This window comes from Pelophylax lessonae (assembly GCF_965119305.1).
Source record: "Pelophylax lessonae genome assembly, chromosome: 8".
In the NCBI taxonomy this organism is placed as follows: domain Eukaryota; kingdom Metazoa; phylum Chordata; class Amphibia; order Anura; family Ranidae; genus Pelophylax; species Pelophylax lessonae.
In genome coordinates this window covers 27,394,227-27,418,521 of record NC_138775.1, presented here as the reverse complement: position 1 = coordinate 27,418,521, position 24,295 = coordinate 27,394,227, and the positions used below count along the sequence as shown (strand labels likewise).

Here is a 24,295-nt window from a genome sequence, read left to right as displayed (position 1 = left end):
GGGGCTAAGTCTCTAGACTCCCAACGGCTGTCTGTGGGGCGCATGCGCAGTAGCGCAATTCCACGGACACAGGGAATCTGGACGCAGGGACACTTGCATTTTATTAATATAGATGGCCAGTGGTGTGATATAATAGGGTCATCAGAGTTGGGTCTGTTTCAGATTCTAGCCAACAAGACATTTTCTTACAAATTCAGACACCTTCAACCGGCATTCATTTGCAAAAGGACTAAACAGATCTATGCAACCAACTATATAAATTGCTCTCAATGCTTCAAATTTTAGATACCACAAAGAATGGATGGTTATTTGATTTCCAAAGAGGCTTGGGGGAGCTAGGTTGATTTTTTTCTGTTTTGCCCACTTTTGCTTCAATGGTGTACAATAAGAGGTAAATAGTTTAGGTGAGAAAACCAGTATGTAGGGACACAGTTGGTCTGTTGTGGAAATCCGAGATATCTCCCCCCGCCCCCCCAAGAGAAAACCTGGAAGTGGCCTTGAAAATCAGAGATCACTGGCCAATTTGGAAACTAAAGATGGAATCTTTTCTACCCATAAAAAGTATATAGTCAAGCAATCAGAAAAGGGCAAATTCCCATTATTTCTACAAAATTGGAGTTAACAGTAAAGGTGGTTGAAGGTAGTTTAGTGTACAATTAAATTGAATTCTAAACTAGTATCAAATCCAATTACTAGGTGATCCACCATCCTCATATATTAAACAAAAAACGTACTTTCCTCCTTTAGCTCCCATGACTGCGCAAAATCCTCTTTCTTTTGTGTGTCTCACACGCTCCCCCCTCCCAGACACTGCAGCTCACAGTGGGAGGGTTTCAGCAACAGAGGCAGTGCTGCCAATCTAGAAAGCAGTGGGCGGGACTGGGTGTGGCCAGGTTCTGACTGACATGTTATAGGCTGGTGAATCAGTAGTGCCAATTCTTATAGCCATGCCCCCCTCTTACTGTGGTGCAAGTAGGCACAGCCTACAAGGGAGTGACAACTCTGCTCTGAACTTAAGAGCAGGGCAGCAGTGTTGCCACTCCGTTACAGAAAGCTCAATTGGGTTGACTTCACTGGCAGGATCAAGTGCCACAGCAGACATATTCAAATGGAATGCCATAGCACTACAGTACGATAATCTTTATGACTGCAATGTGCTTTAAATGTGCATTAGAAGCTTCAGCAAGTCAGATAGCACCTGCCTAATTTCCTGTCTGGAAATCTTTAACGTGATTGCTTAATTGTGTAATAAAGCACAAGCATAAATGGAAGGGGACCTGCGATATGATTATTACTCAGAGCCCATAATAGTTTGCCCAGGCAGATAACACACATACCTCTCTCAACTCCAGTGGGATCTGCTGCCCTTGACCAGTCAGAGGACCATAGACAATTTTGTAGCCGGTGACAGGCCCAGTGGCCGCTGTCCATTGTATCCTCAGGGAGTCCGTTGTCTGGTCAGAGAAAACCAGGTTGGAAGGTCCTGTGTAAGTGGCTAAGAATGAACACAAAGGGATAGACTCAGATTGATGGGTCTGTAATCTGGCTCGTGTCGCATTGAACTGTTTTGTTATTTTTAAAAACATATTTAAAGGGATTTTACTTGAGAGAAATTTTTTTGCAAAGTGAGGGGAATTGCCTTAAACAGTTCTCATCGGAACAAGTGTCCCTCTTGGGGGAATTCCCCTCCCCTATCTGTTCCAGTGCCAACTGAAAATTCGTAAATCTACTATCGCTTTCTGTCCTGATAATACATTAAGCAGGGATCTGTTTTTTAGGTGGAAAACCGATTTAATCTGCAAAGGAACAAAGCCAGAATTGGGCAATGTAATCCTGCAGTTATTGAGGAGCTACAAATCCCAACACACCCAGCCAGCAGGTCACTGGAGGGTATGCTGTGAACAGTAGTTCCTTGTAAACCATTGACAGTTGGCAGCAGGCTCAAACAGGGAAGAGACTTACCATCTGCAGGCAGGTAGGTTCCACCAGTGGTCACACAGACTTTCCGTGACACCAGAGGCAGCAGAGAGGTGAGGATCTTAAAGTCATTGACATAAAAGAAAAAGTCATCAGTTGGAGTAGAAGCCACCCTCGTCAGCTCTCGACTGTCAGCGTTCTTAATTCCTGGGGAATAGAAGAACAAAACATAACTTTTACTAGAAGATAAAGTATATAAAAAAACTGAAACATTGCTTTTTTTTTTTTTTACATTTTGATAGCATAGAGACTTGATAAAGCTATACATAGCGAAACATGTAGTTGTGGCAACCAGAAGCTCTTTAGAAGCACTTGCGATACTTCATCCGCCCCGCCTGGCCTCTGTGCATCCCCGCGGCATCATTTCTGGCTACTTCCGGTGACGTTATCCACATGCCACTTCTGGTCCGCACATAGGACTCGGCTTCCAACTACGCATTGGCCCCGGTTCAGTGTAGCGGCCGCACACAGAACTGTGTGAGCCACTACCATCGGAAGTTCCAGGTTTCTATCAGGGAGCACCTTTTTTTCATCTGAGTCACCTGATGTCATAGTGAGTCCCACGATTATCACCAGGGATTCCCACAGCTCCCTATGGAGATCCAGAGACTCCAGGGTCTGGTTTGAAAGTACTTTTATTGATTTATTATTTCTTCCTCCAGCAGTACCTGCATGACCAGCATTACCTGCCAGCAGTGCCAGCAGTACCCACTAGCATTACCCACCAGCAGTAACCACCAGCATTACCAGCCAGCAGTACCCACCAGAAGTACCCGCCAGCAGTACCCACCAGAAGTACCCGCCAGCAGTACCCACCAGAAGTACCCGCCAGCAGTACCCACCAGCAGTAACCGCCAGCAGTAACCACCAGCATTACCCACCAGCACTAACCACCAGCAGTACCCACCAGCAGTATCCACCAGCAGTAACCGACAGCAGTAACCGCCAGCACTACCCACCAGCAGTATCCACCAGCAGTAACCGCCAGCATTACCCACCAGCAGTAACCGACAGCAGTAACCGCCAGCATTACCCACCAGCAGTAACTGTCAGCAGTAACCACCAGCAGTAACCGCACCAGCAGTATCCGCCAGCAAGAAATGAGAGAAAACATGTCCAAAGCAAGAGTACATCCCCTCTTAGAAAGCTGTCAGCAGAACAATGTCCAGATTGGAAGATTTCTCCCCGTGCATGTTTCTGATTTTCCATCAATTTAGGTATCAGTGGTCACCTTTGCGTATCTGCAACTGTCCCTATCTACACTTCCAATCTCGATCTTTGGCTTGTTCCTTGACTACTGTTCTGCTTGATCCCAACCTGCAACCACTTGTTACAGATCTTAGGCTTGTTTACTGACTATGGTTCTTGATCCCTACCTGCTATATCTGCTACTGGACCCTGGCTGGCTCACCACCTGGTGGGGTGATCCTGAGGACTGCGACCTGGTACTAACATACAGCAAAACTCATCTACACCATCAGGAGCTCTGGTGAATATTGGTTAGTGCTTAGATCCCGCATTGCAGGTGAGCCTGCGTCAACCTCCAGGGGGACCTGCTTATCTCCTCATCCTGCTGGGAGCCTCTCTACTGCTATAGCTACTGGTCCCTGAGCCTGACCCCTGATCATGACTTCACTATTCAATCCCACACTAAACAAAAATGTATTAGCTTTGGATATATTTTGGGTTTAGAATATAAAATATGTTTAAAGTCTCCTATTTCTAATGCCTTAGAACCTCTGTTAGGCTTTTATTGCTGTCTGTGTCCTCACTGGAGAGATTCACCCTCTGTTTGCCACAGTGACTAAGTCCAAGTCACTTTGGAGATACTTTCTTTGGAGATATTTTCTCTCACTTCCTGTTGCATCTATAGGACAAACCATGAAGGGAAATCTCTTGAATGGGACCCAGACAGCTAAAAAATTCCAAGTATAGAAATCTAAGGTAGAAGTCCAAAAATGTTTTATTCTATGTTGGTTTTTAACCGCTTGCCGACCGCCGCAAGTAGATATACTGAGGCGGTCAGCCCCGGCCAGGCAAAGTGACGTATATATACGTCACTAGCCTGTGACCGGTTTGTGAGCCAATAGCGGGCGAGCGCGCGCCCGCTGAGGCACGCGCCCGCCCCGGCTCGTTCACTGAAGAGTCCGCGCATGTGACCGGCGGACCCGATGTCCGCCGGTCACACTACGATCGTCGGTAGAGCGGGAGAAAGGCGGGCGGCTTATGTAAACAAGCCGCCTGTCATTCTCCCCTGTGTAAAAATGGAGATCAGACGGTTCTACTATGTAGAACCGTTGATCTCTGTTTTTACAATAGTAGACCTGTCCCATCACAGTTAGAAACACGCCCCTAGGACACACTTAACCCCTCCCTCTCCAATACAGTTAACCCCTTCCCTGCCAGTGTCATTTTTACAGTAACAGTGCATATGTATAGCACTGATTACTGCAGTAATGTCACTGGTAACCCCAAAAGTGTCAAAAATGTCAGTCAAGGGTCCGATCTGTCCGCCGCAATGTCGCAGTCCCGCAAAAAAAATCGCAGATCGCCACCATTACTCGTTAAAAAAAAAAACACCAAAAATGACAAAAATCTTTCCCTTTGTTAGTAAACGCGATAACTTTTGCGCAAACCAATCAAAATAGTCTTTTTGCGATTTTTTTTACCAACCATATGTAGCATAAAACAAATTGGCCGAAAATGTTAAAAAATTTTGATTTTTACATTTTTTTGGGGGGAATTTCATATAAAAAAATGTGAAAAATATTGTTATTTTTGCAAAATTTACGCTCTTTTTTTGTTTATAGCGCATGATCAAAAAATCGCACAGGTGATCAAATACCACCAAAAGAAAGCTCTGTTTGTGGGAAAAAAAGGACGTGAAATTCGTTTAGGTACAGCGTTGCGCGACGGCTTAATTGTCCGTTAAAGTCACGCAGTAAAAAAATCGCAAAAAACCCCCTGGTCAGGAAGGGGGGAAAATCTTCCGGGGCTTAAGTGGTTAACAAGGAAATATAAAACAGCCGACACATTTCATGGGTTTATAAACGTTCCCCTTCTTCTGGGCTTATATATTGTATGTAGTTAGGAGGAATCAAAATAACACCAAATTAATTATTTGGAAGATGAACATAGAAAATCATTGGCATTCTCATTAGACCTGGATTACAAACTTGGCTACCATAGTTAAGGGGAACCCTGTTTTGTTTGTAGGAGCAGCCTCACCAAAGCCATTGTGCCCCGTATAAATGTGATTGACCTTCTTCAACCATAAATTGTTGAGGGGTCAAATCTATCACCTTATTCTTACATGTTCCAAAAAAAAACAAATTGGTTCTCCTTTATCCTTTAATCGGATAAATTATCCTTTAATCGGTTCCCCATGAAGTATTGGCAGAACCTTTACCAGGAAGAGTCGGACAGTAAAAACAATTCATCTCCAATATATTGCACCACTCCACAAAAATGCCATAAATTCTAACTATCTTCTGGGTTCCCAATAATGTATTGTGCAGTAACTTTACCAGGCAGAGCCAGACTGTAAAAACAATTTAGCTCCAATATATTGCACCAGTCCAGAAAAAAATGCCACCAATAATGGCCCACACAGAATCAGAGCTTTTTTTTTTTTTTTTTTTTTTTTTTTTTACAGTGTATTAAAATAACGGAAAAATAAATACAAAAAAAAAAAAAAAGAAACACACAAGAAAAAACTGACAAAAATATCAACTAACCTAACCAATGAAATTTTTTTGAAGGCAGAAAACGCAACATACTCAACTGTTAACTATATCTTTGCCACCACAGATGGGAAGTTCCAAGGTACCCCATACACCCTGGGGACATAAATCCATCAAAACCACTATTGAATTTTCTATTACTAAGTAAGGACCACAAATTTAAGCTCAACTTTTTTTTTTAGGAAATAATTCAATTCTTAGCCATTTTTTTGATCTGTCTGTGTCTCTGTTCAGATGTAATTACTTCCATCTATATAGGGGATGTCAGACAGATCAGGAAGTAAAGCCCCGTACACACGTAGCGATTGTCGGCCGTAAATATTCGGCCGCCGAACGATCGGCCGATTGTCGGCTTGTTAGTATGATGCTTCCGACAACCGACAGCGACTTTTCGGCCGAATGGAATCTGTCGTGCAGGCATTAAAATTTTTGCTGGCCAACACCAGAACGGCCGATTGTTCACCAGCCAGTACAGAATTCGGCTGACAATCAGCAGATTTGCAAGACTGGGCATGCTCAGAGAAGAAAAAACACAAGGAAAGTTAACCATCACATGACATCACTTCTGCAGTCGGCTGCTGGTGGCCGACAAAATTCGTGTGCAGTCTTTTGCACTTTTCAACAGACACGACAGCCCGGGGACAAAAGACGGCCGATCGTTCGGCCGACGATCAGTACGTGTGTATGGGGCTTAAGGGGAAAAGAAGGAAGGGTTACAACCACCATCCAGATTGTATTGCTGGTGGTGTGCCCATTAATGAAGATTTCCCCTCAATTCCGATCTAAGTGATGGGAAACAAAGAGAATAAAAAAGGAAGTGAATTATCCCCAATGTAGAAACAGCCAGCGCTTTTCACTCTCCTATAGTTGTTTATATTCCACTTAAAGGCTAAGTCCACTTTTTAGAAATAAAAAAAAATCAATGCACATATTTTTGTTGGGGAAAAAAGTGTGCGTGTAATATTTTTTTTCTTTGGCACCTGCAAAGCATTGCACCCACAATCAGTGGTTTCAGGCTCCTGCAAACTTTTCTTTCAGCTCTATTTCTTATTGATGTATGGACTTTCAGTTGGAAAGCTGGGGAAAGTGTCAATGGACACTTGTGTGTCATGTGATAATTATGGCACCTATGTTCCATTGAGAACTACAAGTTACTCTGTTGTAGTGGCAGATGGGACTTGTAGTTTATTTAGATCTCTCTGAATGAATGACGCAGGTCTAATATGTAACATGTTGAAAAAGGTTGAGTTAGCCTTTAACTACAGATATATGTTTTTTGTTTTATACTATAATGAACCCTCAAGAGCAGAGAGATTGTTTGTGAGCTCAGGACAGCAAGATAGTTTTCACCCTAAAGTCTACCATAGGGAGTTCAAACCTTGGCTGGTTCAGCAGGGACCAGATGAGATTCAAACCATGTATGGGCAGGCTGAATGTACCCATGATGATCAAGCGATCAACTTGGGTACAAACAGCCTGTCGCATTTTACATGTGATTCGTCTAGCAGTAATCACTGTGTTCTCCCGGCGAGGACAAGCTGGGAGAACACAGTGGGTCCACGGGAGGGATTCCCTCCTCAACACTGTGGTTGCAGGAAAAAAAAAAATTGTTCAGTCTATTGCCAGCTTACATAGTTACATAGTTAGTGAGGTTGAAAAAAGACACCAGTCCATCCAGTTCAACCTATGATGTGTGTGTGTTTGCTGCTAACCGTACATTGTATACCCCTGTATGTTGTGGTCTTTAAGGTGCCCATCTAATAGTTTTTTGAAACTATCAATGCTCCCTGCTGATACCACTGCTTGTGGAAGAGAATTCCACATCCTTACTGCTCTTACAGTGAAGAACCCCCTGCGTATTTTAAGGTTAAACCGCCTTTCCTCTAGTCTTAGTGAGTGGCCGCGTGTCTTATTGTATTTCCTTTCTCTGAATAGGTTTTTCCATATGCTAGGGTCGCCAGTACAGTATTTGTACATTGATATCATATCCCCCCTCAATCGTCTCTTCTCCAGAGAGAATAAGTTCAGTGCTTGTAGTCTTTCCTCATAGCTGATGTCCTCCATTCCCCTAATTATTTTTGTTGCCCTTCTCTGGACTCTCTCCAGTTCCAGCACATCCTTCCTTCCTTCGATGCCCAGAACTGGACAGCATACTCCAGATGTGGCCGGACCAGAGTCTTGTAGAGTGGGAGAATAATCTCTTTATTTCTGGAGTGAATCCCCTTTTTTATACATCCCAGTATTCTGTTGGCTTTGCTTGCAGCGGCTTGGCATTGCATGCCACTGCCAAGCCTGTTGTCCACCAGTACCCCCAGGTCCTTTTCCATCCTAGACTCACCCAGAGGTTCTCCCCCTAGTGAGTAGCTTGCTTTCTGGTTTCTGGCACCCAGGTGCATTACTTTACATTTTTCAACATTAAACCTCATCTGCCATGTAGTTGCCCACCCCGTTATTTTGTTCAGGTCCGCTTGTAAGACTTCTGAGCTCTGTAGAAAGACCAGATAAAGGACTCACCAACAGCAAATATTTTGATATCTTGGTTCTTTAGTCTCTGGGAAGGCTGATCTACGTCATCCTGGGACTTTCCATCGGTGATCAAAATTGCAATCTAGAAAGCAAAAAATATAAGTTCTGAGATTATTTTACAGGCAAGAATATTCTTCAACGCTCAAAAAAATAACACCAGAGAAGAGACGCTATTGTGGGGAGAAGATCAAGTGACATGGAGCTCAAGACCATCATATAAAGTGGAACTTCACCCTAAACATCTTGTTGCTTTGTAGGGTGGGGAACAGGACAGCCTTTAGATATTTTGGGGCCCCTTACACAGCTTTAGGCCTGGGCCCCACTGGGCCTGACCACCAACATTCCGCAGGGTCGCCCACTGGCCATCCCACCGAGTCCTTCAGTGCACCCGCTTCTATTTTAACACTCTTACAACTTAATAAATTAACCACTTTACCACCGGAGGATTTTGATGTCTTACGTCCAGGCCACTTTTTGCGATTCGGCGCTGTGCGACTTTAACAATTGGTCGTGCGACGCCGTACCCAAACAAAATTTACATCCTTTTTTTCCCACAAACAGAGCTTTCTTTTGGTGGTATTTGATCACCTGTGCGCTTTTTACTTTTTGCGCTATAAACAAAAAAAGAGCGTTTATTTTGAAAAAATAACAATATTTTTAACATTTTTTTATATGAAATTCCCCCCCAAAAAAATGTAAAAATCAAATTTTTTTAAAATTTTTGGCCAATTTGTTTTCTGCTACCTATGTTTGGTAAAAAAAATCACGATAAGCGTATTTTGATTGGTTTGCGCAAAAGTTATTGCGTTTACTAACTACGGGAAAGATTTCTGTCATTTTTGGTGTTTTTTTTTTTAACGCGTAATGGCGGCGATCTGCGATTTTTTTTGCGGGACTGCGACATTGCGGTGGACAGATCGGACCCTTGACTGACATTTTTGACACTTTTGGGGGTACCAGTGACATTACTGCAGTAATCAGTGCTATATATATGCACTGTTACTGTAAAAATGACACTGGCAGTGAAGGGGTTAATTTTATTGGAGAGGGAGGGGTTAATGTATGCCTGGTGCTTACTGACGTGTGGGGGGGGAGGTGACTGAGTGACAGAAGGACAGATCGGATGTTCAGCTATGCTGAACACTCCGATCTGTCAGTCCCTGTCACTTAGGAGATCCGCCCGCTCTGTTTACACAGGCGGGCGGATCTCCTCACTCGATTCTCCGACGATCGGGGAAGAGCGGCGGCGATCGCCGCTGCTCCTCCCCTGGCCCGACTCCCGCTGTGACTGAAAACAGCGGGAGCGCGCCTCCGGCCGCCTACAGGGGGAGGAGTCCAGCGACGTAGGTCTACGTCGCTGGACGGGAACGAGCCACAGTGGCTGGGGCTAAAGTGGTTAAAATGAATCCAATCCATCAAAGAGACATCCCCATATATTTAGCAAAGAGATATCCCAATCCAACAAAGAGACAGCCTCATATTTTCAGCAAAGAGACAACGCAGAGACATCCCTTCAGCTGCATCGGCTTACTCTGCAGCCACTATGCTTTAGCAATTGCTAGTTACTGCAGCTGCAACTACTCGGTCTCCTTGGTTGGAGCCTGGGAGGCCGGGCCCCTCGGAACGCCTGGGCCCCTTACATGTGTATGGGCTGTCCCCCCTGATGGCTGCCCTGGTGGGGAATATTTAGGCCTTCATCAAGTCTACTGTCCCTGTTGGAGAATATTTCCTTCATTTCTTGTCCTATGAGGTTCACCTAGACAGCAAATGAAGGAGAAACTCTATAATGTAGAGGCAAGTAGATATGACAACACTTCAGACTGAAAAAAGGCCAAAGGGTAAGTTCACCTTTTACATTAACTGGCCCATGCAGACAGATTGCCTTCAGTAATTTACAATACACTTTGCCATTTTGTAAAAATATTGTTTAATGCAAATACCATACTTGAAGGCCCTTTGTGTCCCTCATTTAGCCTATCTGCCAAAATACTCCCAATGTTTACAATCCTATGTCCCAGACATGGGGTATAGCAATAAGGCCACTGAGCCTTCTACCTTGAGGACAACTAAAGTGATAATTTCTTTAGTTTTTCTCAAAGTAGAAGGCTTTTTTGTTACAGCTCAGGGTATAGGATGAAAAGAAATGACAACAGTGTGAGAATTCTGGAGGGAATATGTGACTGGAGAGTCTTTGCTGCAACAGAGAGCACACACTGCGCATGCACAGCTTTTTATTCAGAAAACACGCTTGCTCCTGTGACGCTGGAGTGCCCAAGAACTGTCATATGCTGGAAATAAGCCAGGATGTAGGAATGTAAAATTGTGAGTATTTTGGCCAGACATCATGACTGACAGAAAAAGCCTATAGCTTTGGCATTTGCATTAGACAATATTTTTTCAAATGGTACAGTGCATTTGTAGCTACTGGGGCCCCCATGTCTGTAAAAAGTGAATCTAGCCTTTAAAATTTTTGTCAAGTTTTATTCCTATTAGAAAGTGCCACAGGTCAAAGGCCCATAGAATATGTTGGTGCTTTCAACTTGGTGCAGCCATCAGATGGAGACTGTCAACGTTCACATATTTCCTAAGCAAAGAACCGGCTGCATGCCAATAACCACAGTGTTTAACCACTTAAGCCCCGGAGGATTTGGCTGCTAAAAGACCAGGGGGTATTTTGCGATTCGGCACTGCGTGACTTTAACGGACAATTGCGCGGTCGTGCGACGCTGTACCTAAACTAATTTGACGTCCTTTTTTTCCCACAAACAGAGCTTTCTTTTGGTGGTATTTGATCACCTGTGCGATTTTTTGATCATGCGCTATAAACAAAAAAAGAGCGTCAATTTTGCAAAAATAACAATATTTTTTCACATTTTTTATATGAAATTCCCCCCAAAAAAAATGTAAAAATCAAAATTTTTTAACATTTTCGGCCAATTTGTTTTATGCTACATATGTTTGGTAAAAAAAAATCGCAAAAAGCGTATTTTTATTGGTTTGCGCAAAAAGTTATCGCGTTTACTAACAAAGGGAAAGATTTTTGTAATTTTTGTTGTTGTTTTTTTTTTAACGCGTAATGGCGGCGATCTGCGATTTTCTTTGCGGTACTGCGACATTGCGGCGGACAGATCGGACCCTTGACTGACAATTTTGACACTTTTGGGGTTACCAGTGACATTTCTACAGTAATCAGTGCTATACATATGCACTGTTACTGTAAAAATACACTGGTAGTGAAGGGGTTAACTTTATTTGAGAGGGAGGGGCTGTGTGTGTCCCTAGGGGCGTGATTCTTACTGTGATTGGCTGTGGCTTGAGCTGTAGGAACAGTGATCGACGGTCCTACATTGTAGAACCGTGTGATCAGTGTTTCTACACCGGGGAGAATGACAGGTGGCTTGTTTACATAAGCCGCCTGACTTTCTCCCTCTCCCCCGAGGATCGCCGAGTGACCGGCGGACAAGGGGTCCGCCGGTCACACGCGCGGGGGGGGGGTCCGTGACTGCGCGGGAGCGCGCCTCTGGCGGCGCGCGCTCGCTCCCCAGAGCCTCACAGGCTAGCGACGTAGACCTACGTCGCTCTGCCTGTGAGGGTCTGACTGCCGCAGTAAATATACTGTGAGCAGTCAGCAAGCGGTTAAACAAAGTTTTATTGTTCCAGGCAACATGCACAAAAAAGCCCCTCCTGGATACCCTTTCCAGTTCTGATGTGTTTTTCCCTAAAGTGTGCCTAATCTTACAGAAATGCATCAGTGGAAAGGATTCTAGACTTCATTCGTGCATTTTATTCTTGCTTGCTTCCTTAAAGCAGTCAGTAAGGAACAGGAAATGAGGGAAAATTTGCCTCATGGGGACACAGACAGCAATAAAAACATGAAAAAGCTTCTAACCCTTCTACTGTTTTAGTTTTGTCATTCACAACCCCCCCCCCCTTCCTTATACACGCAGTCAGTAGGAGTGACACTGAGGTTGATTTACTAAAGACAAATATACTGTGCACTACAAGTGGAGTTGCTCTAGGCTCTGAGGAGAAGCTCTTAGACGAGGGTAAGCTCCGCTGATTTCTATCATCCAATCATATGCAGGCAAAAATGTTTTTTTTTTTTTTAATTTTCCATGCATGTCCCCCTCAGATCAAGAGCAACTGCACTTGAAGTGCACCTATGGGCGCAATTGCAGTGCACAGACTATTTGCCTTTAGTAAATCAACCCCATTATATTGCGTGTAAAAGTTAAGCAGTTATTCATCCCAAAAATCCCCCCCCCCCCCCCCGAAAAATGAAAAGATTTGCAGTTGCTATGGCCAACAGATCTCTTTCTGTTTCAGTTTCCATGAGATTTTGTGGGTCTTTCCATTGTGGTATGTCTTAATGTTGGTACCTTAGGAACATTGGCCCGAATAGTGCCTAGACCAAAGAAGTTGTCTGCAGCGTATCTCAAGCCTGCCCCAGTTCGCGTGTTTCCGCCCTTGTAGCCCAGGTTTCTGATGGCCTGGATCACCTCAGTTCCATTTCGGTATCGGGAAAATTCAAACTCTGTTCTAGAGAAAGAAAAGAATTCCAATTTATCATGAAAAGGTTATGGTAAAGATGACCTGTTATATCTGTACTTCTGAGTCGGCCACTCGATTTACAAGGTAATCCATATCCATATATCCTAACTGTTTCTGATTTTGAGGTACTGTCCCTGATTTGGAACAAAGTCCCTCTGTCCCTCTTTCCTCCTCATTTGTCTCTCAATTAGGTCTGATCTATAGAGCTGTATATAAAATGCACTTTTTATATTTTGAAAAGTGTTTCCCAGTGCTAAACCTTTCATCCAATTTCTAAATGGCTGCATTTGTCATTTTAAAGGAATAGTAGTATTAAAAAAAATGCGCATTGAACCCATACATCTGCAACATGGGATCATCCAAGGCAGGGGTCTATAAACTCTCTAAACAAAGGGCTAGGTTTCCTGGCATCATTTGGACTAAATATCAGCAAATTTGGTATTAGGGGGAAGAAAATTGCCACATCGTTAGTATTATTGGGAGGAATAAAGCCCTATTATTGGAATCATTGGGAGGACTAGGTTTCCTGGCATCAGTGGGAGTAAATATCAACAAATTTGGTATTAGGGGGAAGAAAATTACCCCATCGTTGGTATTATTGGGAGGAATAAAGCCCTATCATTTGAATCATTGGGAGGAATCGTGCCCCATCATTGGTATCATCAGGAGGATTAGTGTCCCATCATTGGTATCCTTGTGAAGAATAGTGCCCCAACATTGGTATAATTGAGAAGAATAGTGCCCCATTGTTGGTATCATTGCAAAGAATAGTGCCCCATCGCTGGTATCGATGGGAGGAATAGTGGCCCATTGTTGGTAAAAATGGAAAGAATTGTGCCCCATCATTGGTGTCATTGGGGGGAAAGTTGCCCCATTGCTAGTATTATTGGGAAGAATAGTGCCCCATTGTTGGTATCAGTGGGAGAAATAGTGCCCCATGGTTGGTGTCATTGGGAGAAATAGTGCCCCATCGTTGATGTCAGTGAATAGAATAGTGTCTCATTTCAGTGGGCGGAATAGTCCCCCAGGGGCCAGATAAAGACAAGCAAAGGGCTGCATCTTTCCCCCAGGCCACAGTTTGGAGACCACTGATCTAAGGTATGGCCGCCTCTGACTGCTATTCTCTCCAAATTTGGATTAAGGTTTAGCAATGTCATTACTACTCACTGCTCTCCTTGCTGGAGAGGAAGATGAACCTGAGGTTCTGCAGTGCAAGGATCTCTCTGCTGCTGCTCCATTCATTTTTTAGATCTGTGATTTTTGCACCCCTTCTTCTTAATGATTCCTCAATCAGTCATCAAATCATTAATGATAAGGAAGCAGCTTTGTGATGAGGAAGCAAAACCCTGCCTATACCAAGATGTCCACACCCCAACACAGTGCAGAACAAAGCATTGGGAGTCAGTAATGGGAAAAGTTTAGCTGCAGGGAACCTATAGGAGATACTAGGGACTTGAACTTGCCTTCTGACTTTCTTCTTTTTAATACAGCTTTTACAGACTTAAAATGTGAACCCTTTGGAATTAATTGTTTTTCTGCACTAATCTGCCATAAAATGTGATCTGATTCTCATGTGAGTCACAATAATAGACAAGCACATTGTGCATAAGCTGATAAAACACAAGCAATTCTAACTTCTTGTGTCTCTATTGAACAGACACATTAAACATTCACAGTGTTGGAGGAAAACGTAAGTGAACCTGCATAGTCTATTTACTTCAATGAAAGCTAATTAGAGTCAGTAGTTTGCACACCTGGAGTCCAATTAATGAAATGAGTTTGGAGGTGTGGTAGAGAGGTCAAACATTTTTAGAATGCTGTTCATGAGAAGTATCAGCTGATGTGAACCATGCCTCACAAAAATGAGCTTTCTGAAGACATACAATCAAGAGTAGTTGATATGCATAAGGCACGAAAGGGATACAAAGCAATCTCAAAGTGTTTAGGCATCCATCAGTGGACAGTTTGACATATTCTCTATAAATATAGACAGTTAAGTACTGTTCCTAGGAATAGGTTCCCAGTCAAGATGACTCCTAAGGCACAAAGTAGAATCCTCAATGAGGTTAAAAAGTGCCCACAAGTAACAGCTAAGGGCTCGAAGACATCACTGGAACTGGCAGGCATCCCTGTTCTACCATACCTAAGTCTTTGAACAGGTAGGGTGTCCATGGCAAAACACCACAGATGAAGTCTCTGTTCTCCAAGAAAAACATTGCTGTGCGCCTGAGGTTTGCCAAAAAACACACTGGCAACCCGCAATGCTACTGCGAAAATGTTTTGTGGACTGATGAAACAAACATTTTTTGTTCGGGAAGAATACTCAGCACAACGTATTGTGCAAAAAGAGTAGAGATCACCAATATCTAAACATCATCCCAACGGTGAAGTATGGTGGAGAGAACATCATGAATTTGGGTTTACTTCGCTGCCTCAGGGCCTAGACCACACACCTTCATTGAGGGGGAAATTAATTCCCAAAATATCCTACAGGATAGAGTCAGGGTGGCTGTCTGCCAGCTGAAGCTTAGTAGAAGTTGGGTGATGCAGCAGGACAATGACCCTAAGCATTGAAGTATATCCGCCACAGACTGGCTTCAGAAAAAGAAAATACACCCTTTGGAATGGCCCAGTCAGAGCCCAGACCTTAACCCCATAGAGCTGCTGTGTAATGACCTCAAGAGAGTCTTTCACACCAGATATCCTACAAATGTGTCTGAAGTCATTTTAAAAAGCGCTTGCTTGAAGTCATTGCTGCCAAAGGGGGTTCGACCAGCTATTAACTCAGAGGGTTTGCTTACTTTTTCCTCCAACACTGTGAATGTTTAATAGGTGTGTTCAATAAAGACACGAGAAATCAGAATTGTTTGTGTGTTGTCAGCTTAAAGGATAAGTTCACCTTTGGTAACATGTTATATGTTCCACCCATTTTTAGAGTGGAACATATAACATGTTCCCAGTGCTGCAATCGCTTGCCATTCCCTCCTCTCCCTGTGGCAGCAGTACAGGGAGAAGTACCCTGTACTAGCTGTCACTTTTAGAAAAAACTGACTGATCCTGGTACTTCCTGTGTCCCCCTCTGTGAGCTGACCATGATAATCATGGCTAATGAGCCCTGGTCACCATGGTCAGCCTGCATGCCTCTGTCCTCCTCACCCCTCCCCTCCTGCCTGTCATCTCTGTGTCTGTGTCTCTGCCCCCCCCCTGCCTGTCAGCTCGGTGTCTGTGTCTCTGTCTCCACCCCCCTGCCTGTCAGCTCAGTGTCTGTGTCTCTGTCTCCGCCCCTTCCCCTCCTGCCTGTCAAATCCGTGTCTGTGTCTCTGTCCTCGCCCCCCCCTCCTGCCGCTATTAGTAGAAATAGAAGATTAGCAATTGTCACTGCCATCCCCTCTATTATAATATTGGTATAACACACAGGGTGAATGTTTTTCTAAAACAAAGCTTATAAATACTGTTTTCCTTTGATCTTCAGGCTGGTCATGTGACTCCCGGACGGTCTCCTGCTGCGATGGGGGGCTACTGTAGGAGGGGCTGAACAGCCATGTGACCTCCCTGGCTGACTTCAGAGGGAGATGTTGGCTCCTCCCGCAGTAGCTCTGGATTGGAGTAGGAGGCTGTGACAGTATTCACCGTCACTGGAATTTAAAGACAGATAAGTAATGGTTTGGATTGCTTCATATTTGTCAGCAATATCTCCATATAGAAATATTAAGATTTATTCCCATTTGCCATGAAATCTGTAACTCCTAAATACTGTGTATATTACATATCTTTCAATGTCAGAAAGGTTTTCCTTTTGTTTGTGTATTGGGAGGGAATGTGGATTGCCCTGTCTCATTGTTAAGTGCTAATGACCTCCCATTGTTCTGTCTGTCTGCCTTAAGAGTAACAAAGAGGTTGGTCTAACACTAGCAATTGTGTCTGCCTTAAGAGAAACATATTATGGGATGTATAAAGATATGTGGATTGGATGCTAAGGGGGAGGGGGGATTGTCCCACATTGTATATGTTTGTGTACACTGTATAAGAGTATAAAACTCTGTTCAATAAAGTTGTTCTAGAGTTAGTTCACCCTCATCTAGAGTCCTGTCTCTTATTGGGGGAATCTGCTGCAAGGGATTGCTATGGTCTTCCATACTCCCTTAGAGAATCACTAAGCTCTTGTAAGAGCTTGTGTAAGAGCTTGTTCGTGCTGCACTCTCTGGGGAAAGAGAGGTTCACCCACAGGAACCTGGAGCCTTGTTGTAGGTCCAGGGTGGGTAGGAGATGCCAAGACCCTAACCAAGCTGCGGCGGTTCGTGGAGTCTGAAGTGCTTACGGTGTCTGGTGGAGTGCTTAGAGCCCTCGGGAAGCACTAGGAGCATCTGTCAACGGAGGTACCCGGTCAGGGGTGCCCTGTTCCATTACAGAGGCCATCTGGTGTTCTGCTGAAAAATCCAACTTGGCGAATTCTCCGACGACGTTATTTCCGATGAGTGTACACCAGGAATAATTGAAGATTTCGACCACTTGGTGTTTTCACAGAACACCTGCAGCCTATACACTCCGTTAGATACTAAAATGAGTGTAAATTGTTAGTCTGCCCGCTAGTTGTTGCCGCCTTGGAGGCGGCCATGTTTTTGGTACTCGCGGGCGGACTAACAATCTGCACTAATTATAGCGTGTATTGGAGTGTAAAGGCTGCCGAAGTTCTGTGAAAACACCAAGTGGTTGAAATCTCCAATTACTCCTGGTGTACACTCACCGGAAGTAACGTCGTTGGAGATCTCGGCAAGTTGGAGTTTTCGGGAGAACACCGGGAGTCACGTGACCGGTTTGAAGATCTCTGGAAAAAAAGGTATTTACAAGCTTAGTTTTAGAAAAACATTTAACCTGCTTGTTATGCCTAATTTAATGGAGGGGCTGGCAGTAAATATAATTTCTGTGGTAACAACCACTTTAATGACTCAAAGGCTTCTGATAATTTTAAATTAGAATACTCACCTAGGGTCATCACTGTATTGCACCACACCAAAGCGTACTTTGTCCTGGCCGACCACATTTACAAAAGGAATCACCAAACCTTCCATAAACGTCTTGATCATTCGGAAATTCGCCCTTCCAATACTAGAAGACCCATCGATGACAAACACTACATCAGAGTCGTATATATTCTCGCATCTTGCTGCAAAAAAAGAGAAGAAATTGGCAAAGTCATTTCATCTGTGAAGTGAAAAAAAAATTATCTCATTGAACTTTATTATACCCAACACAAATTTTACGATCCGCCAGGCTGACTTTCCCTCCTGTGGTCCCGGTGTGCGCAGTAGAAACTCTAGACATCTATGAGGCTTTCTTTCAATGTAGAAGACTCTATGGGGGGGGGGAGTCTAAAGAGTTCTACTGTATATATGTGGACCATGATAAAAAGATCCAGGATGGCAGAATATTAAGTTGGGCTGCAGATTACAGAATTACCCATTGCAGGTATGCACATGTGTGTGGGTTTGAAACCATAGAAGTATAGGGGACTTTAAATGTACGTCCTAGGATGTATTAATCAATACAATATAAAAGTCTTGAAATGTTATTTACAAATTAACACCATTTAAAAGATACAAGTTAAAAACATATTCACACATCTGACATTTGAATAGAGCTTTCTTAAATTTTAAGGATCCCATATGTTGGCCATAGGGTTGCCACCTCATCCCTTTAAACCACGACACATATTAATTACACAGGTTCTGTGGCTAATATAATGCACATAAGGCACTAATGGCACTTTTCCACTGCAAGTACCGGCTCGGCTCTGCTCGGCCCTGCTTGGCCCTGCTTGGCCCGGGTTGCTTTTCCACTGCTGGTACCGCATGGTACGGTGTTGGAACGGTTCGGTACGGTATGGTTTGCTTTTCCACTAAAGTAGTACTAAAGTTAAGTGGGTGGGATAACAACGGGGTGGGTGGGATTCTCTGACCAATCAGTGGCTAGAAGTGACTGCATGCAAAGGATTGTGGGATATGGTACCAGTTATGGTACCTGTTGGAACCACAATCGAGTAGGTACTGTTTTTTCAGAGCCGTACCGTACCATACCGTTCAGTTCCATGCAGTGGAAAAGCGCCGCCGTACCGTACCGAACTGTTCCGACACCATACCATGCGGTACCAGCAGTGGAAAAGCACAAAAGCGTGCCGAACCGTTCGGTACCATGCAGTGGAAAAGCGCCATATGTGAGTTTTATTACCATCCTAATCAGCCACAGAACCTGTGTAATTAATGAGTGTCCTGGTTTAAAGGGATGAAGTGGCAAGTAACCCTAGTTGGCCAACATATTTAGGACAGCTCTATACAACTGTCAGATGTGTGAATCTGTTTTTAACTTATATCTTTTAAACGGTATTGATTTGTCAAAAAATTTCTAGACTTTTATATTTGTTGTATTGATTTCTAACACATCCAAGAATGTACATTAAAGTCCCTTATACTTCTATGGTTTCTGGTACAAGTTTATGATATGGATGGTACCTTGTGGGAGTAGATTCAATTAAACACCCAGCCAACACACTCCATAATTATGTATGTGGGTTAATTTTACCCCCTTAATGACCAGGCTATTTTTTTTGCAATACGGCCCTGCGTTGCTTTAACTGACAACTGCGCAGTAGTGCGCCCCCCCCCCCCCACAAATAGAGCTTTCTTTTGGTGGTATTTGATCACCTCCATGGTTTTTATTTTTTGCGCTATGAGCAAAAAAAGACTGACAATTTTGAAAAAATGAAAACTATTTATTACTTTCTGCTATAAAACATCCCCAATAAAAAATTAAAAAAAAAAATCATAAATTTAGGCCAAAATGCTACATATTTTTGGTAAAAAGATTTGAATAATGCCCCATACACACGTGCAGATTATCTGCAGACTTTTGTCTGCAGACTTACCAAAACCATATAATATGAGGTCAAACCTAAACACTTTCAATTTGTATGCAATCCGGCAGGCCCTTGCACTACATAGAAAAGGTAAGTCTGCAGACAAAAGTCTGCAGATAATCTGCATGTGTGTATGGGGCATAAGTGTATTTTGATTGGTTTGCACAAAAGTTATAGCGTCTATAAACTATAGTAAAGATTTATGGCATTTTTATTTTTTTTTTATTGTTTTTACTAAAAATTGGTGGCAATCAGCGATTTTTAGCGGGACTGCGACATTGCGGCGGACAAATCTGACACTAGGTGACACTTTTTGGTGACCAGTGACACCAATACAGTGATCAGTGCTAAAAAAAAAAATGCACGGTTACTGTATAAATGACACAGGCAGGGAAGAGATTAACACTAGGGGTGATAAAGGGGTTAAATGTGCTCCTAGGAAGTGCTTTCGAACTGTGTGGGGGATGGATGTACTAGAGGAAAAGAGAGATCTGTGTTTCAGCTTAGCTTCCTCTGTGACAGAACAGTCATCTGCTTTGTTCACATAGGCAGATGGCCGTTCTGTCATTCTCCTGCATTATCGAGGGCGGCCAGCGGCCATCGCGGCCACCGGACACGCTGATTGGCTACCGCTGTGTGTAATCACACCGGGAGCTGAGCTCCGGTGGCACGCACGCCCTCGAGAGCCCTTGCACAAAATCACGTACCTATATGTGATTTTGCACAGCCGGGCTGCCCTGCCGCAGTATATATGCAGTGGATGGTCCGGAAATGTGTATGTTAAGGCTGTATCCTGTATAGCCTGTATACTCCTGTATAGCTATGCAGATAGCAACACAGTTTTCCGGTTCAGTTCAGCAACTTCCTGTGTCACCTGTCTGGTCATGGATTGGGCAATAAGAAAAATCATCACTCTGCTAATAAATTCCCCAAGCTTTTTACTGCCTTACAGATTACACTTTACAGATTTGTATTTTTTGGGGTGTGAGGACCTTTTTTTGACAGTTGCCTGCTCCCCCTTTCTCAATCCTCACCTATGCAATGATGATGTCAGTTTAGCCCAGCCTTCCTGTGCATGTAGTTTAGTGGCCGATTTTTGAGGGGGGGGGGGATTTTTGCTGACACATAAGGCATGTTCGCCCTGGGCTCTAGATGACCTTGTTCCGGCACTGGTGCCAGGGCCGGCGCTCCCGCTAGGCGAACTAGGCAGCCGCCTAGGGTGCAGCCATACCTCTCAAGTGTCCCCGGCGAATCAGGGCTGAGTACCAGGATGCTTGCGGTGGTGCGGGCGGCTTGGTTCCCACACGCCGCGAGTGACACATGGCAGCCGGTCTCTCTCCCTGGCTGCCTGTGTCAGAGCAGAGAGCGGAGAGCACTGAACCCGTCCCTTCCTGTAGGTTTCCTGTACACAGAGGAGGCAGGAGCAACTCACCACTCTCTGCAACAGCGCCGCTCTGATCTGAGGTCTGTGACTGTGATTTTTACAACTACTACTAACTTGCTGGGAGGGTGAATGGAGATCGAGCCTGGGGGGGGGGTGTATGGAGCTGGGGGGGATATATGGAGATGGGGGGATGTATGTAGATGGGGGGATGTATGGAGCTGGGGGCGGTGTATGGAGATGGGGGATGTATGGAGATGGGGGGGTGTATGGAACGAGGGGGGGTGTATGGAGCTGAGGGGATGTATGGAGCTGGGGGGATGTATGGAGATGGGGGGTGTATGGAGCTGGGGGGGTGTATGGAGCTGGGGGGGTGTATGGAGATGGGGGGGTGTATGGAGCTGGGGGGATGTATGGAGCTGGGGGGTGTATGGATCTGGGGGAGATGTATGGAGGGGGGTGTATGGAGATCTGGGGGTGTATGGAGCTGGGGGGATGTATGGAGATGGGGGGTGTATGGAGCTGGGGGGGATGTATGTCATCTTCCTACCACCCCACCCCCTGTCATCTTCAACCCCCCCTGTACCCCACTGTCATCTTCCTACCATCCCACCCCCTGTCATCTTTATCCCCTCATCCCTCCCTGTCATCTTCCTACCATCCCACCCCCTGTCATCTTCATCCCCCGTCAGCTTCCTACCATCCCACCCCTGTCATCTTCCTACCATCCCACCCCCTGTCATCTTCATCCCCCCCATCAGCTTCCTACCATCCCACCCCTGTCATCTTCCTACCATCCCACCCCCTGTCATCTTCATCCCCCCTGTTAGCTTCCTACCATCCCACCCCTGTCATCTTCATCCCCCATGTACCCCACTACCAGCTTCCTACCACCAAAGCCCCTTAAATTTACTGGTGCACATCATAAATGATGGACGCAGGGAAAAATTATTTTCCAGTGACAACACGGACACAAGGACATTTGTCCTTCCAGTGAAACCACCAATGCAGGGAATTTTTTATTTCAGTGTCACCTAGGATGCAGGGACAATCTTTTTTCCAATGACATCACAAATGCAGGTGCATTTCTACCCAAAACCCTGCTCACCCATAGTGCAGTGACCGTGTTTTAAAAATGTTTTAAAGTTTTTTTGTTGTTTAATTTTGGCGGGGGGGGGGGGGGGGGTGCAAGTAGCTGGTCTTGCCTAGGGTGCAAAATAGTCTAGCACCGGCGCTGACTGGTGTTTACACTGTCAGCAAACCTTTAGTTAAACGTCAGAGGTCAGATACACAATTAGCAGGTGATGTAGAATATTATACTTTTTTCTGCCATCTAGCAGTTAAGAGGTAATTTGAGGAGTACACGTCATCCCTGACAGCCATCACACACAGCCAGAGGAGACAGGATTATCGCTTTTTCTAGGAAACTCCATCACCCATGTACACCGCTCTCCTCCATCCTGGGGGTACTGAAGAAAAGCTCAGTTTCGCATTCCCTTTACATGCCACTATAAATCCTAACCTACATTGGTTCTAAATGTAACACTTTAAAAAAAAATGGCTAATTGGACCCAATCATGCGACTCGTTACTGTTACAAGGTCTCAGGTGTGAATGGGGAGCAGGTGTGGTAAATTTGGTGTTATCGCTCTCACTCTCTCATACTGGTCACTGGAAGTTCAACATGGCACCTCATGGCAAAGAACTCTCTGAGGATCTGAAAAAAAAATTGTTGCTCTACATAAAGATGGCCTAGGCTATAAGAAGATTGCCAAGACCGTGAAACTGAGCTGCACCAAGACTATACAACAGTTTAACAGGACAGGATCCTCTCAGACGAGGCCTCGCCATGGTCGACCAAAGAGGTTGAGTGCACATGCTCAGCGTCATATCCAGAGGTTGTCTTTGGGAAATAGACGTATGAGTGCTGCCAGCATTGCTGCAGAGGTTGAAGGGGTGGGGGGGTCAGCCTGTCAGTGCTCAGTCCATATGCTGCCCACTGCATCAAATTGGTCTGCATGGCTGTTGTCCCAGAAGGAAGCCTCTTCTAAAGATGATGCACAAGAAAGCCCGCAAACAGTTTGCTGAAGACAAGCAGACTAAGGACATGGATTACTGGAACCATGTCCTGTGGTCTGATGAGACCAAGATAAACCTATTTGGTTCGGATGGTGGCAAGTGTGTTTGGTGGCTACCAGGTGAGGAGTACAAAGACAAGTGTGTCTCTTGCCTACAGTCAAGCATGGTGGTGGGAGTGTCATGGTCTGGCGCTGCTTGAGTGCTGCCGGCACTGGAGAGCTACAGTTCATTGAGGGAACCATGAATGCCAATATATACTGTGACATACTGAAGCAGAGCATGAGCCCCTCCCTTCGGAGACTGGGCCGCAGGGCAGTATTTTAACATAATAACGACCCCAAACACACCTCCAAGATGACCACTGCCTTGATAAAGAAGCTGAGGGTAAAGGTGATGAACTGGCCAAGCATGTCTCCAGACCTAAACCCTATTGAGCATCTGTGGGGCATCCTCAAACGGAAGGTGGAGGAGCGCAAGGTCTCTAACAACCACCAGCTCTGTGATGTCATCATGGAGGAGTGGAAGAGGACTCCAGTGGCAAACTGTGAAGCTCTGGTGAACTCCATGCCCAAGAGGGTTAAGGCAGTGCTGGAAAATAATGGTGGCCACACAAAATATTGACACTTTGGGCCAATGTGGACAATTTAACTTAGGGGTGTACTCACTTTTGTTGCCAGCGGTTTAGACATTAATGGCTGTGTGTTGAGTTATTTTGAGGGGACAGTAAATTTACACTGTTATACAAGCTGTACACTCACTACTTTACATTGTAGCAAAGTGTCATTTCTTCAGTGTTGTCACATTGAAAGATATAATAAAATATTTACAAAAATGTAAGGGGTGTACTCACTTTTGTGAGATACTGTACTTATGTATAGCCACATTTTTTTAGTTTTAGATAGAGTAGGGAAGGAACAGAACCCCTTTCAAGTTTGTAATGGTGGAGGAGTACTTATTACAAATAGAAAGCGATTCAGTTAAAGTCTTTATTAGTTAGGAACATAGTACAGAACCAACGTGTTTCAGGCGATGGGGCCTCCTCCTTCTTCAGGGCTTATGTGGAGTCCCATGATTAGATACAGACTGTTCATGCAATAATAAACAGGCTTGGGAATAAGGTGAAAATTTT

At 44.5% G+C, this 24,295-nt stretch overlaps 1 protein-coding gene across 1 annotated transcript in view; it reads right to left on the bottom strand.

Moving 5' to 3' along the window:
• Nucleotides 1–24,295, bottom strand: part of COL7A1 (collagen type VII alpha 1 chain) — a 360,938-nt gene that overhangs the window by 262,656 nt on the left and 73,987 nt on the right. Inside the window, exons 3-7 of the mRNA XM_082266262.1 lie at nucleotides 17,781–17,961; nucleotides 12,626–12,785; nucleotides 8,235–8,328; nucleotides 1,963–2,124; nucleotides 1,338–1,495 (exon numbers count right to left, since the gene is read on the bottom strand). Of these exons, the coding sequence (XP_082122388.1) occupies nucleotides 1,338–1,495; nucleotides 1,963–2,124; nucleotides 8,235–8,328; nucleotides 12,626–12,785; nucleotides 17,781–17,961 (755 nt within the window). The remainder of the gene's footprint in view (nucleotides 1–1,337; nucleotides 1,496–1,962; nucleotides 2,125–8,234; nucleotides 8,329–12,625; nucleotides 12,786–17,780; nucleotides 17,962–24,295) is intronic.